Genomic DNA, 17,013 nt, shown 5'->3' on the forward strand with positions numbered 1-17,013 from the left:
GCTCCGCCGCAATTTTCAAGCCGAAGCAGCTGTTTTAGCTAAGGAGCGCGACCCCTTACGTCATGCCGATCCATGAAATTGGAAATTCGGCAAATAATTAACCAGCATAAGTTCACAAAATGGGTAGAGCACCTGAAGTATTGTAACCTCTCCACCGCTGTGAGTAAGCTTTGGACTACTGTCAAGGTCTTGTCAAATCCGAAAAGGCTTTCCGACCAGGTAGCAATCCAATTCGATGCCATGCCTCCTCGAATCCTAAAAAGTGTGCGAGCTGTTTTAGCCGACAGTTCCCATTGCACCCTTTGACAGACAAGGCCAAACGATGTGTTACCCGGCGGCTGCGCAAAATGCCAAAAGAATGCGCGCCACTTACATTCCCCGATGGGTAGGGTTGCAGTGTCATCAACAAAGCAAAATCATCACAGTCCATTGACTCAGATGGAATATACATGCTGATACTAAAGCACCTAGGCTCGACGGGAGTAAGCTTTCTAACTAGGGTCCTCAACCTGTAGCTGACCACTCTTCAAATACCCGATGAGTGGAAAGTTGGAAGAGTGGGCCCACTACTCAAACCTGGGAAACCCGCCAACAATGGAGAATTTTATCGTTCGATAACTGTCCTTTTCCCAGTAGTGAAGACACTTGAGGCCTTGCTACTCTCGACGTTCACTCACCACCTGAGTCTATCAGACCACCAGCATAGCTTCCGTTACATGCACAGTACCACCACGTCATAAACACTCAGATAGTTCATGGCCTAAACCAAAGGCCACCCTATGAGAGGACGATCCTCGTAGCGTTGTGCGGTTGATTGCGTCAAAAAGGTGGCCTAAGAACTACCTAAACGGACGACAATCATTCGTACTGTTTTGAAATCAAAACTCTAAACTAAGAAGAAATAAACGAAGGGCCCCGCAGGGTGGTATCGTTTTCCCGATACTATTTAATTAAGAGTGATTTTCCATCACCTCGTACGCTGATGATTGCGCGATATTGACGTCGTGCAATGGAATGTTCAAAAATAAACGGCAATCTCCTGTTTCAATTAGCAAAACAGCTTTCCGCCGATTACACAACTGAAAAAGAGAAACATTCATCACAAAAGGAAAACCCACAAGTATCAACTGCAACATCTTCAAATACAACAGATTCTACCAAACTAAAAATTTGTCACAACAACAAAAGAAATAATATTTGTCAAATATGTAAAAAGTATGTTTGCGGAAGATGTACATCCAAAAAGATTTGCATTTTCATTTGCTCAATATTTCCAGATAATGTATAAATTATTTTTTTCCGAACTGAAATACGTTTTCTTTATTGTTATACTTTTTAATAACTTGTTATATGACTGTACGTGATATAAAATATATTAAAAATTACTGTTAAACAAATTTATTTGCGCATTATATTATTTTTTACAATGAAGTCATTTTGACTACTTTCAGACAATATAGGTATATACTAAGCTCATGTCTTTCTAGTGTTAATTTTTTAATACATCTTTACACTAACGTTGCATAGAGTCTATTAGATCCTTACAACGCTTCATAGGGATTTGAGCCTATGCTTCCTTGACCACTGGCCAAAGTTGTGTGATGGATTTTCTGTTGTTTCAACTCGTTTAATATCTCCCCATAAATTTTCGTTTGGATTAAGCTCCACTGCTTGCGCTGGCCAGGATACTACATCGATCCTTTCTGATGTAAACCACTCCTTGGCTAGTTTAATAGTATGTTTTGGGTCGTTACCCTGCTCAAACGATCTTTTTATAGACATTTTCCAGCTAGAAAATGGTAACATAACATCTTTCTGTAGGTTTACCTACACCGTTAGGTCCATGATGCCATAGATAGGACTCTTATTGCGTAAGGGTTAAGTAAAACTCACCGCATAACTATTATTGTGTTAACAATAAATAACTGTTATAAAATAACTCTTATCAAAAAACAATTATTTTGTGAAGAAAAAATTTAAATTGAAAAAAAATTATTAAAATTGATTTTTTGCCCATTTCCTCATAACTGTTACGGTCCCTGGTTCCAACAGCTTCTCTCAAAATATTATAGCTGCACACTAGGCTGATTCAAAAAAAATATTTTTTTTTTTTTCGAAATCCTCACGTAAAAACTTTCGTGGAGATGTAAAAAGACGCCTGTGAAAATCAGAGCCCTTAATATTAATATTAGGAGGTCGCGCATCGCAGATTTCTATTTCCCATTTAAATAACACAGAAAAAATTTTTCTTTAATTTTGGAATTTCGAAACATTCCTTTGACATACTAAATCAAAGTTTTTAATTACCTATAATAATTATAAAAAAAAAAAAGATAAAATGTTTACTTACGGGCTCAACATCGCTGCAGAGAAGTACTCAAAATTTTCCGACATTATATCTGTACCCTTTCACGTAACAAAATATAAAATTATTTCGTGAATACACTTTATTGCAACATGAAAGCAACTGACAGCGGTTTTGACAAATTATTGCAGCTATTGCTTATGAGAGCATTTTTACCGTTCTTTTTCAAAGAAGCGATGTAATTTATTTGATAGTCGAAAATAGTAACTAATAAGTTTATTTACGATATCATAAAATCTCAGATGTACAGCTTCTTGATTTCCGTGAGAAATATTAAATTAAAGTTGGTATAGGTCTGGCCAGAACCATAAGGGTTAAATACTCTTACTTTTCGCAACTATCTAATCATTTTTTAATTTATCGACCCCTAACGACAATCACTACTATTTTAATGAACAGCTTGATTTTTTTTTTGAAAATACGAAAATATCTTTAAATATAAGGCCCTGTTGCACTACTAATTACATGAACACGACTGTTTGTTATGTTTTGCAAATAATTAATTGGGCAGGTTGTCGTATCAATCGTTTTACAGGTCTAAAAGAATGCCAAGGATCGTGGTGATGCTCATTAGAATCGCCTAAAATAAATTGGGTTAGTACATCATGATTTCGTCTGATATACGAAACAAATTAAGCGATTAAAGTTAACGCGTGGTTCCTGAATAAGGATTAGAGATGAATGAATGATGAAGATAAGTTTGATCTGACTGGGGGATAGCTGCTTCATTGTTGAGGCCACTCACGGAGAGTGTTGGCGCTGTGCACAAGTTAAATACATTGTGCACTGCAGTAGAGACTTAGGAGCGGTTCGTTGCCTGAACAGGTCTTGTGATACTCAATCCAAAGCATGCAGTAACATATAACATTAAAAGTGCAGTAACAAAATAATTGTATTAACATTAAAAAAAAAATATTTTGTAGTCCCAAATACATGATAAAAAAATGTGGAAAACGGTTGGCCTCAAGGGCCATCCCTGCAACTTCCCTCTAATTTCATACGCTAACGTTCAAATTTCGCTTTTTTCACTGCTTTTGAGCTCTTCGAAATTTTTCGTTTTCGATATCTAGCAAGTAAATCAACCGATTTCGACCCGGTTTGCGGCAAACGATGTGTTTCTTCAAGGTTTAGAACTGATTAGTTTTTGGTGTCGATCGGTCAAGTCGTTTGGAAAAAATTTATTTTTGAGATTTCTCGAAATCTACTGGTCTGATTGGGTCCAAACTTACACGAAATTCAAGTGCAATGAAACCCTTTGGAATGCCGTTTAGTTTATTCAAATCGGTTGAGCAGTTTAATAGTTATAAGAGGGTCACATACATCCACACACACACACATACATCCACACATACATACAGACATACGGACATCATCGTAGAAATGTTCGGGGAAGCTTCCTCGACCCTCAGAACGTCGAGATCTGTTGAGAACTCGATTTTTGCAAAATGGGGTGAAACCAATATCTTCCCGATTTTTAGAAAATTTTCCATTTTCTTAGCGGGAAGTTAAAAAATAAAAATAATGTTAATCCCAAGTTTACAAGAATTTACATTTTTTCTTGTTTGCGTACTTCGTGTTCACCATTTTGAACTAGAGCTTCCACAGAGCCATAATTTTTAATTCTCTAAAGATAGTGGTTGGATTATATTTTATATATATTTTAAATCTGATTTTGAAATTCTAAATTTTTAGTGCTAAAATTTTTAAACCTAATTTTTAGCTCAACTTTTTTAAATTTAAAAACTCGCAGTCCTGCATCTAACCGAGTGGGAATTTGCCACTTCCAATATATTTTGGTTTAATGAAAACAATATAATTAACTACTACAATATTTACATTTTATAATTTCTGTAAATTCCGAAATTATATAGTGGCACACATTTAATTCATTACGGTTAGTATATGTGATTTAATTGCTTATATATTTTCATATCTTATTGCAATAAAGTTGCATATTTCTCACTTTTTCTAAGAAACTCTAATTAAGCTCATAAAAACTTACCCGTCCTGGTTGTTATGGAAGGCTAGAACAATCGATGGACTCGAATAAGCGTTGCTTGTAACCCATGTACAATGTACTGCAAACATCATCAATATCATTAAAATAGCAAGAATAATAACGCTTTTCAAATTGGAACCGATTCCGCTTCGGGTCTCATGTACAGAATCATGTTTCGGACGAAATTTAACTTTTCCAGCCTAAAAATAATAATATGTATAATATATAATAATAAAATGTTTTATTCAATGTTCGAACTTTAATAAACAATGAGTAAACCTTTATAGTCTATATGCAAATTAGAAATAAAATCAATATGTAGCTATGTTAACTTAATGATTTATTCGTTAGTTTGCCGTTATTTCATAAAAAAAAATATTTATGTTAAGCTGCTTTCATGTTTAAATTCTTTGATATGTATAAAAAATGTTTGTCTGTATATACTCGTATTCATTTTACTCATAAAACAAATAAAGAGGCTAAGCAAATATTTCAAAATACTTCTTTTACCACAAACTTACATTTAGTAAAAAGGACCACAGTGAACAGGGGCATCTGTAGTTTAAAAAGTTTCGCCCTAAAATAAAAAGTCGAAACTATGAAAACAATATCAACGAAATTCGCTACGCGAAAAGTTTGTCTGGCGATTTTTACCATGGTAAAAATATTAACTACAAGTATGTGTTTGCATTGACAAAGCATTTAGTGAAAGTCGTTCAGTCATCAAAAACTTGACTATGCGAGTCTTTTATCCACCTCTGTTAAAGACGATAACATCGTAAAAGTTTAAGAAACAGTGCTTGAAAGTCGTCTTGTTGGCATCAGAGAGATACGACCTCAACATCTCTTATGATCGACTCAACAGATTTTGGTCAGTTTTGGGTATGAAGCGTGTCAATGCTACCATAGACTCGTACAATAGACCTGGTTCTTTTGCAAAAACGACGTTTAGTAGATGTCGCAAAAGTTATGCTTGTTAACATATCTGAAAACCTTAATCAAACTCATCATTGTTGGTAATGAGACTTGGGTTTATGAATATGACGTCGACACTGTTCAACAATTTAGCGAATTGCTTTGCAAAAAATTCATGGATGTCTTAATACAATAGTCATCCGTTACTCCAGCATGTTTGTGACTGACTTTTTGGACAAACACGAATCGATAGTCATCGCTCAGCCAAGTATTTACCAGATTTGGCTCCCTGTGACTTTTCTCTGTTTACGAGACTGAAAAATCCGCTTTGGGCAACGCGCCATGAATCAATTTAAGCTATTAAAAATCATTCACTGATGGTACTGAAAGCCATCTCAGCCGAGGCTTATACCGACTATAAGGTAAGTTAGAATAAGCATTGGCATGCTTATATTGGCTCAAAGAGAGCCCATTTTTCCATTGTTAAGGCGATACTAAAGATTTATATTTAAACGTGAAAATGTTTGTTTTTTATCAGTCCGGGTCAAATTTGAACAGAAGGTATGATGCGTAGAAACATAAAACTACTTTGCATTAGGAAACTGTTAAGAATAACATATTGTACAGGGTAGAACCTCTCTTCTAAGCGTACTTTTGCTTCGCATATTTATGTACACCGCTATCGTACGCTATATTACTGAATAAATACACAATCGAGAACGTCAATTGCAATGCAAATTAGCAAAGTATAATCTGTACAGCATCCGTAATATTTCTGATATTAATCATGAAATATCCATGAATTGGAGAAAGGCGTACGCAGAGCTGTTAAGAAGAGTCCACATGGAACCAAATAAAAAAAAATCATAATTCATTATTTACATACAATTTTCAGCTTTGATGGATTTATGGTTAGCAATGACTTAGTAAAAGGCAGGAGAGTGAAAAGTAAAGGCATATAATTAATTAATTCCGAATTGTTAGAACTTGTTAAGACGATAAAAATGTTTAGCTGTGAATGTCAAATTACCGGTAAGATGGTTGTCACTGTTCTTGAAGAAAAAGTTAATGGCTTTTGACATATACATATGTAACAATTTCGGAATCAGTTTTTATTAATTAATAATAAATATAAATTAATTTCAGTGATTAGAGCAAATAATGTACTTATGAGGGAAAATTTTTAAACATTTTCCTATATAGCTTATGCTTCTATATGTTATTTTTAATTATACTATTAACCTTAAATTTATCCTTTTTATCTTTATCGACAAATAAAACAGCTTATATCGCAGAAAAACTTTGCAGTAAAAGTGTGTGCCCTATAGCGTCAAGTTATTCAACGCATCATTTTGCAACGTCGTTTGATGTACATATGTATTATACCGATGATGTATAAATAATGTACAAAAGTTACGTAGTTATGACTATTTTTATATTGTTTTATGAACGAGTTACATCGGATTACAAAACTTTAAAGCGTTTTCTCCACAACTGATGTTTTCAAAGTCGGTGACGCTCATAACTTCAAAACTACTGAACCGATCGTTTTGAAATTTTGAAGGCTATTTCTGTATCTACATAATTTCTATGGTAACACAGCAGTTATTTTCAAACTTGTTAATAATTTTTATTTTACAATAACAAAGTCGTCGATTTTTTCGCAGAAAAATCACGTTTTTTCCTTCATAATGTTCCACAAAAATTAAAGTTTTAGATTTCGAAATTTCGTTACCTGGGAAAAGCTACTATCTAACGAATGAAACTCGAAGTTTTGATTTCGGATAATCCAGCGTCCAGTTATGAGAAACACCGCAATCTATTGTTTTTCGGAGACTCTCCAGAGTAATTGCCGCCTTTGCTCTATTTATTAATATTTCTCCATAAAAATTTTACACAATATTCTTCAAATCACATACTATGTAATGTACCATTCGTTTTAATAGATTTCAATTGTTTCATAAAAAGAACAACCCTTAATACTTCTTTACGGCAATTTTGCATAGAGTAAACCAATTGTAAGCTGGACTCTATTTTTTGCCATTCTTGTTGAAGAACTTCCTTTAGTTGAGATTTGCTGGTAATATTTTGTATACTAACATGCCTACCAAGCTTATCCCACAAATTTTCTATGGGATTTATATTCAAGTAAACTGTTTCACCCATTGTCCCCTCAATTAATACATGATTTCCAACACCACCGCTGACATACAAGGTCATACAATGACCCCTACACCCCCGTGTTGAACTGTACTTATCGTATTATTGTTCTCTTGTTCAGTAATGGGTTTTCTTCAGACCCGCATTCTGCCAGTTGCTCCAGATCTCAGTTAGTTTATCTTGTATGCTTTTGCGAGTCTACCTTCTTTTTTTATTAGTCTTGTTGACAATAGGTTTTTTCACGCTATTCTTGAATCTTGAACCAGTCCTGCGTACTGTTTTTGCATTAATATTTTTCCCAGTTTCTTCACGTGCTTCTGCTGCCATCTGCGTAGAGGTAATTTTAAGCTTCCTTTTAATTTTTCTTACAATTTGACGTTAGTCAGCGGTGGTCAACGTGCCAGTATGAGCACGACTTTGCAAGTTTTCTTCTCCTTCTAAGCGGTTTATTATACTGTAAAGAGTATATCTGCTTCTCTTTACAATTTTACCAATTTCGGAACTTGATTTATTTTGTTTATGTTAATTAAAATTTTTTTTTTCTTTTGTCTGCTGTAGTTTTACAGTTTAGTCTTTTAGTTTAGACCCATTCTGAATATTGACATCGCACTTGCACAAATAACAATATCGAATGCGAAATTATAAATTTCGAGTGAAGTATTCATTGCGGTACTTTTCCAAATGCTTCCGTTACTGATATTTGTAAAAATTTTAATTTAAATGGCATGACTTTGAGTTATATGAATAATTTTGTTCCTCCCATAAATGAAGTAATATGTACTTTTGTAGATTTATTTAAAATGGAAAATTAATTAGTTAAATTATTGTTATTTTCAAACACCTAAGTTATGAACAAAGATTTCCTTATAATAAACCTAATAGCTGGTTTTTATTATTTCAAAGATACATTAGTTTTTATGGTAAACTGATTGATGTGTGAATAGTTGTGTCCGCCTCTGTAAATATTATTCAAACCAGAATATGGCGTAAACCTTAAATGCAAAACAACGTCACATCAAAAAATTCGAAATTGATTTTTTTTATTCATTACGAATAACTACATCATGGCTGACTTCGAAAACGTTAATTGCAATGTACAATATAAGAACAATGTATAATGTTCTGTAATGCATAAATATTTTTGATATTGCATCATGTTTTGAAACGCATTAACCCGGCATTCGATGCGCAGTGACAGAGAAAATCACACATCACAAATAAAGTTTATGCCTTTGGAAATTTTCCTATGCAACGATGGCGGAGTCAGATTGTAAAGCTTGTTATTAGTTGTTTTATTAATTTATACCAGATTTTCATTAAATTCATATTTCAACGTTCATAGAAAACAAGGTTACGACAATTTTGAAATAATATGGTTGATAATGAAGTTGGTAGTTTGAAAAAATCCCCGCTAAAGCATTGACGAGGATACCGACAGGTAATAGATACCACAGTTTCACGACGTAGGCAGGGACGAGCTGGCAGTAGTTCGCCCCTGTTGCAGTAATGAGGTAACTAGCTAAGGTCAGGCTTCCTACCAATGTGTTCGTTGCTCCTCAATAGCACAGCATCCAGATAGAAAGTCTTACTATGGTTGGAGGTACATTAAGGGCTGGATACCCGGGGGCCTCCGCAATAAAATAGCCTTACTTGAGTAGTAGATAATGGACACACTATTCCCTACAAAATATGAACCGATTGAATACGAATAAAAAAACGCCGGAGGGAGCGAGTTGTTCCCAGAAGAGAGCAGCGTATGGTACGAGCGCGACAATAGTCGGGGCGAGGGCAGGAGCGAAGCTTGATTCTGAAGCAAAGGCACTAGCAACAGCACCGGAAGCAGCGCATACCAAACGCTGTAGGCAAGGCTTGGTTACTAAGCAGGGGAAGGGAGATGCCATAAGTGCTGCAGATAGTAGTGCGTCAGCCAGAGAATGGCCTGTTTTTCCAATAACACGTAGTAGGGAAAGAATTAGGCGCCCTGGTGGTCTCCCATATTTAAGAACTTGCAAAAAGATTGCCGGAGGCAATTCAATTTAAACAAGCTATCCCAAGGAGAAAAAAAGTGGGATAACTATTATAACCGCTTAATGTCATATAAAAAAGAGGTAAGGAAGGCAAAACGAAATTCAGGGAAATCCTTTTGTTAAGATATCGATAATACGGCAGAAGCGTCTCCACTTAGAAAAATAATGGCACAGTCAGTACATAACATCGGATATCTTTAGAAGCCAAACCACAGCTGAACGGTATCCAGTGAAAAGTCTCTAGGTCTGCTAATGGATACTCACTTCCCAGACAGTTCCAAAATCACATAATAGAGCATCCACTGGGCAGTGAAGGGGAAGCAGACTCCCCTCCTGTAGACATAGTGTCAGATAGTAATGTTTATAGGGCGATAGGCAGCTTCAAGCCCTATAAATCGCCGGGACCAGACGCGATATTCCCGGCTCAGTAATAGCAGTCCCAGAACTACATTAAAAGCTGGTTAGCAACCATGCTTAAAGGGACACTGCAATTAAACTATATTCCCTCGATATGGAGAAAAGCCAAGGTAATATATACAATATACACACTAATCCAAAGGATTTCACACCAATTAGTCTTTCCTCATTTCTCTTAGAAACGTTTGAAAGGCCAATAGAAATACACTAAGAAGAGGAAAAAAAACTCAAAAAAAATGTCAGTTTCGCAGCATGCGTATTCATAGTACTCCAGAAATCACGTTGCCATTATTCAGTGGTACCAGGCTTTCGAACAGGAAGTTTTTTTAGAAGCTAGGGTAAAGAAAGCAGCTACAACACTTTACACGTGTAAAATAATGGTGGGGCCCAGATGGGGATTAACGCCTTGGGTAGCTCACTGGCTCTACACAGGAATTGTAAGGCCAATTATGACTTACGGTATATTGGTATAGTGGCCAATAACGTAAGAGAAGTACGCGGTTAGACATATAGAAAGCATACAAATATCAGCCAGTATTTACATTAGTGAAGCTCTCAGAACAACCCCAAGCCAGGCGCTAAACATAATTTTACACGTTCTGCCAACAGAATTGTTTAGGAATCAAATGGCGGCGAAGACAGCTCTTAAACTGCATCCTCCCTACTAGCCGCCAGTAACAAGAGCCATTCTATAATACTTAGGAAGTTCCCGTTTTTTCCCATAACCACGGATTTCCGTAATCCTACAGAGCTTCATCTAAACCCGGTCCCCAATATTGCCTTCAGAGAAGAGTGGGAAAGGGGCGAAGTAGATAGGGAGGCAGGGATAAGCATATATACGGACAGTTCCGAACTAGATAATCGTCTTACTCCTGTGGAGCCTACTTGTTTTAGCATCAACATGTTTGTGTCGTCTGGGCCAAAGGATTTCGCCTTGCTGATAATCGTTGGGTGACACGTATTTTGACCTTGTCAGTTGAAAGATGTAGTGTTCACTGCTGCCTAAACTAGCTCGCGTACATCTTCGGGTCCAAGGAGGCATGTCCATCGAATTGAATTTCAGTCCGATCGTCATGTTGCTTCGGATTGGACAAGGCATTGACAGTAGTCCTGAGCTTATTCACACCGGTAGAGGGGTGACAAGACTTCAAGTGCTCCACCCGCTTATGTGAATCTACCAGTTGTCGAATATCCAAATTGAGATCCTTTATGTAGGGATCACAGGGATCGACTTGGCAGAAGGTGTCCCTTTCATTTACTAAAACTACGACTGAGATTTAGAATAGCATCCCCCGAACTCGGTTAAAATGGGTATGTACGGATAGAGGAAATTCTCTAGATTTAGAACATATATATAGTTGCCGCTGACTTATGGTTTTTTGGATAATTGCTGGATATACCATCGTCTCATGTGCCCTACCCAGATGTTAGCAAAGTAATGAAAGTTTATGTTTCCATCTACTTAAATATTAAATTCGAACATTATGTATGTTATATACGGTTTCATTTCTATTCAAATATATTCGTCTCAAGACAGTAGTTAATGGATGTATAAAACTCATTATAAAAGGTAAAGTTATATACTTAAAAAGTAAAATTTATGATTTTTAAATACAACTTTTACAAAAATTATAAGACAGAGGCATCTATTAGTGATGACTCAAAAAACAATAATCCGATCATGAAAATTTTTTCTCCCTGTTCTGTACATAATTCTTTTTAGGGTGTCACACTAGGTGTGCCCTTTAACGAACATTAACCTTTAACAACATCCATATATATTTTTGTAGAAATAGCAGTAAATACTGGCAACACTGCGCATTCCGCACTGCTGATCTAATGCTAGCTGTTGCCAAGGATGACATGATACGAGACTCTTTCATTTTCATATTTTTCTCTCATACTCTTTCCCTGATGAATAAGATTAGGGAATTTTGAACGGCTGATATCAAAAAATTAATCTACCAGGGATAAACGGAAGTTCAAGCAACGACACAAATAATTTTAAGTTACGTGCAAAAGTTTGTTTTGCTATTACTATCCAGTATTTATTTATAATATGAATACGAGTATTTAAGGTTGTATTATATGTGGGACATAGTTCTACTCGGGAACCCAGAATAATAACCTAACCCAAAATAATATCGATATGCAAAATGGCCAACAGTTATTTTCAAAATACCCAATCCATTTTCTTTCAACAGGGGCTTAATTGAATATTTTATAAGGTGTAAAGGTGTAAAGGAGGCCTCAAAAATTAATTTTTTTTAAATCATCTTATTTTGACGCGAGGATTACAAATCCGTGAATTTTTTCAATAATTTTTGTATACACATAAAAATGTATTTAACACACTTTTTCAAGTAACTTAGTTGTTTTAATTATTTTGGCGGCAGAATTATTCAGCATTTAGAACACTTAGCTGTAATTACAAGTTAGTTACAATCAACAAGTTAGACATTTTCTAGTGAAAAAAATATTTAAGAAATGTAACAGGCATGATTACGATTTCTTTTGACCCGCGATGTTGTTGTGTTATTGTAACGATTATCAAATCCCCGCTTGGAGGGCCGTGAAACAAGCTGTTTCAACGGGGTCGGACAGTAGGGAAATGGGTGTTAGATGAGTGGGGTTCTTAGGGTATGCAAAGAGGTGGCTAGTGTCATGCGGAAACTCATTACATACAGGATATATATTTGGTATATCAGGGTCGATTCTGGATAAGTAGGAGTTTAACCTGCTACAGTATCCAGAACGAAATTACGCAAGGGTCTTTCTAGATTCAAGTACTACATTTACTGAGAGGGAGTCGGTGAAGGTGTTGATGGCTCCACTGTGAATGGCGGTCAGTGCATGTCTAAAGTTCGTTGCGTCCAAAGACTGGTCGGCATACTGTCCAATGTCGTCGACGTAATCAAGGAAGGACCTCTTGATGTTCCTAGGAGGCGGTTCCGCTTCAAACAGATGACTACAGGAGTGGTTTCTACGAAAACATCTCAGCAGAAACTGCTTAGAAAGGAGCTCGTTATGTTCCCTAACTGGAAGTATACGGGCTTCACTGCGTAGGTGTTAGGCTGGACACATAAAGAGGCATCCCGTGATAGTCCGGAGTGCAGTGTTCTGACATGTCTGAAGCTTCTTCGTCTGCGTTGCACTACATCGAGGCGACCGCATTGGTGCAGCGTAGTTTAGGACCGGCCGGCCGATTGCCTTGTAAGTTGCCAGCAACGTTTCTTTGTTGTAGATTTTGTTGCGCCTCTGTACTTTCGCAGTTATCGCGGTTGTGTGAGGAATGAAGCTGCACAAGCTGTCAAATGTAACACCTAAAATTTAGGGTTGTTGACTGTCGGAATTTTAAAGCCATCGACTGAAATGTTTAGATCGTCTGTACTCCTTTGTCCAGTTTGTAAAAATTGTTGCTGTGGATTTAATGGAGGAGTGTTAGGGCCTCTGCAGAGAAGAAGCGAGAAAGGTCGAAGAGATAGCCGTTTACTTTCGATTACATACCATCGATTCCATTGCCTGACGTAATATCGTGCATTCATCAGCGTACGAGGTTAAGGAAATTCCCTCTGCTAGTTGGGGAGTTACGAGATGTAGATATTAAACAGCAGCGGGGAGAGGACACCGCCTTACAAAAAAAAACCCCTGTTTAATTCTTCTAAGTTTGGAGTTCTACCCAGAAACAGTACGGATGAACCCAACCGCTCAGGTAGCAGGTGGCTTTTGATTTAGACCATGAACTATCTTCGTGTTTATGACGCTAATTGCTGTGGTGGTGCTGTGCACTTTTCGGAAGTCATGCTGACGGGCAGCTAGAATCAGGTGGTGAGTGAATGTCGGGAGTTGCAAGGCCTCAAGTGTGAGAGTTATCGGATGATTTACCATTGCCGATCCTCCAAATTGAGATCACTTATTCGGGGATCAAAGGGATTGGTATGGCGTAAAGTGTCGCGCTCGTTGTCTAATACAGCTGATTTTGCTGGAAAATTAGGGTCAGCCGGTGTGAAGCGAGCAGCAGGAGCGATCACGTTGCAGAAATGACACTTGTATCCCTTACGATCGTTTGAAAGTGCCAAAAATCATGGTGCGGGGTTAAGTCGCATAGCACCACGAAGTAGCGCACTTATGTTCGGGTGATATCCTATTGGGCAACATGTAACTGGGGGGATGTATATATAACCGAGGTGGAGTTTTGCTGGAGCCCTTTTGCGCAAAGGCAGCTGAAGAGTTCCTCGATGCCAGCACGGGTCAGGGGGATACGGAGCAACACTGCTGCTAGGACGACAAACTTAGATTAAAACTTACCATTCCAAACAGGGTTATATCGCCGCGATCTTATGGTATGGACGAATAGAGGCGATTGTCGGACCCTTTTCCGCAATAGTGGCCTTCGGCCGCTCTTCAAAAAAGGACCCTGGTCGATCCAACACAGGGTTAATTATAATTCATTCGCGTCGATCTACTTACTTCACTTACAAAAGCACTATGCACACCCCGGTGTTGCATAGACCAGGAATCTGAATTCCCGGGTTAAAAGAAGTCCACAAGAAGTTCGACGTGACAGAACATGTGCAAAGCGCGTTTATTTTTTTAATTTGTTTGTAACAATTCATATTTCAAAACATTAAAAAATAATCTAACTTCCCTCTCACGAAATCTTTTCGTCAAAATAAGACAACAAAATTATCATTCTTGAGGTCTCCTTCGTTGGGATATTTACTAAAATTTCATCCCAACTCTACACAGAGAAAAATGTTACCATTTGGCCTTACTACTATAACTATAAAATATTTTGCATTAAATACACTTTTTAATAAACTAATTTATTGCATATGTATATATATATTAGTATTTTAGAGTTTCTTACTTTGTCATACAGATTTTTCTTCTCCATTGAATTATCATCTTGATCCTCCACGTACGATGATATACTGTTTTGAGCAAATATATTTGAAGTGTGGTCTTCTTTAAGGAATACTTCAAACAAGTTAGAAAATGCAATACCAGCAAGAATACACACGACTGGAGTAAGAGTTAGCATCAAACGTACCATAACACCCGCAAAATATACAGCACTAATGGCATAGAGTATAACGAAAACACGTTCGTCATTAATATTCTTAATGCAATACCAAATTCCAACTGGAAACGAACAAGCCAGTATATGCAAATCGAAAAAAAAAGAAAACCAAGTGGTCGGTTGATGTTCCGATACGGAGGCAATAATAGGGATATGTATTTTAGCATATCCAGTGTCCCATAATGAGTAAAATCGACCACTCCATGGTGCAATAACACCCGATATTGTAAGTACAACCACACCAGTGAATACGATAAATGCAGCCGTTATGGCTCCAAACAGATATACTTTGCGATATTCACTTCGAGATAATACACTTTGTAAGTGACGAAGGACTGCGATAATAAGCAAAAGTACAAATATTCCAAGAGCAGCCATGTGCTCACTTGTTCGTATAGGTTGAAAACCTACAAACGGTATTTGCATCGATAGTAGTAATCCCAAAATGTAGAATGTCGAATAACTGGTTAGAATCCTCTCAGAGAACCGACCCATTATAAGCAAAACAAATACGTGAAGTGGTATTAAGTTAATAATAAATACATAACCTCCCCATGCGGACACCATGTAAAAATAAGATAAAGCTGCTCCGGCTGACCAAAAAACGGATCCAGTTTTCAAGGAACGTACCCATAAGAAATATGTAAATTGAAGTGCAAAAATAGCAATTCCTTCGTTATCATAAGAGCCTGCTACTGATCGACTTATATAACCAGGGACTATAGCTATAAAACTGGCAGCAAAAAGCCCTGCTCCTTGGGACCATAATTCACTAGTGAGCAAATAGGTTGAAATCGATGTTAATCCACTAAAAACCGGTGCCAAAAAAACGCATATATCACGTATATGGATCGGTATATTCAAAGTGTGTAAAATATAGTGTATACAACCAGATGTTATCATAAGTCCTGGATAAACTGTTCCACCAACAATTCTTCCTAAGGGATACCACGCTCGTTCATCAAACCAATTCAAAAATTTATAAAATCCATGTTCCACCATATACCCAGTCGCTCGGTAATTAAACCATGGATCGAACTCATGAATAATAGATTCAAATCGAATCACTGCAAACAACCGTGAAGAAAAACCGGCAAGCCACGCAATCAAAAGTACGGTGAACGTTATTAAACTTTTGTATCCAACATATCTCCTTGATACACCTCCGGACAAATGATACATTCTTCCAACAAATATAATATTCTATAATAAGGAATGCACAGTTCACCTATTCTAATTAAACATTAAAAAGTACACGTATTCACTCCTTAACACGATATTCTAAATAACTTTTTGATATAGATACAATTTAGCATCGAGGGCTAACTGGACATTTGGACAAGCAATAAATAATGCATAGATAACTATATTGCTGTAATTATTACCATAGGAAACTTAATATTGCTTTAGTTGGGCAATAATTGTCTAAATAATTTAAGGTCATTTACATACAACTTTCCTCGCTTTGTGTGATAATTCATACTAAAACACCGAAGCGCAGAACACATAACGTATGACACAATAACCGCTTTGCCTTCAGTATTTGTCTCTAATAAAAATGGCGACAGTTGTTTGGCAAAGCAGATGCCTAACGTTCCGCGTGGCTTCGGGTTGAAAACTTTTTACGTGAACGTACTCATACAAAAAGCTGAGTATTACAGTTCAATTTTCATTTCTACAAAAAAGTTTAATTGGCAATATGTACATAGTTTTCATCTCCTGACAACAATGTCCGATATTTTCATGTTTCGTTGGGTAAATTGTATTTGGGCAAAAGTATCGACATAACTCCGCTTCTCCATAGGCCATATACATTGCCAACCATATGTTAAATACATTGCCATTCACGTTGGCAATAGTCTTGAGTAGGCATTTTCATCCATAAAAAAATCATTATCGAAATAGGTATGTTCGAGCTGATATAGCGCATGTTTGAGCTGTTGAACCGTTTAAAAATCTTATAAGGATGACAAAAATTTATGCGAACAATGAAAAGGGTAGAAACCTACTTTTTTCTGTATTTATTAGAATAAATACATAAAGTATA

At 36.7% G+C, this 17,013-nt stretch overlaps 1 protein-coding gene across 1 annotated transcript in view; it reads right to left on the reverse strand.

Moving 5' to 3' along the window:
* The window catches only part of Stt3B (catalytic subunit 3B of the oligosaccharyltransferase complex), a 47,140-nt gene extending 30,863 nt beyond the window's left edge, over positions 1–16,277 (reverse strand). Inside the window, exons 1-2 of the mRNA XM_036374032.2 lie at positions 14,754–16,277; positions 4,368–4,564 (exon numbers count right to left, since the gene is read on the reverse strand). Of these exons, the coding sequence (XP_036229925.1) occupies positions 4,368–4,564; positions 14,754–16,148 (1,592 nt within the window). The 5' untranslated portion in view covers positions 16,149–16,277. The remainder of the gene's footprint in view (positions 1–4,367; positions 4,565–14,753) is intronic.
* Between the last annotated feature and the right edge of the window lie 736 nt (positions 16,278–17,013).

Source organism: Bactrocera oleae, chromosome 2 (assembly GCF_042242935.1).
Source record: "Bactrocera oleae isolate idBacOlea1 chromosome 2, idBacOlea1, whole genome shotgun sequence".
Classification (NCBI taxonomy): Eukaryota; Metazoa; Arthropoda; class Insecta; order Diptera; family Tephritidae; genus Bactrocera; species Bactrocera oleae.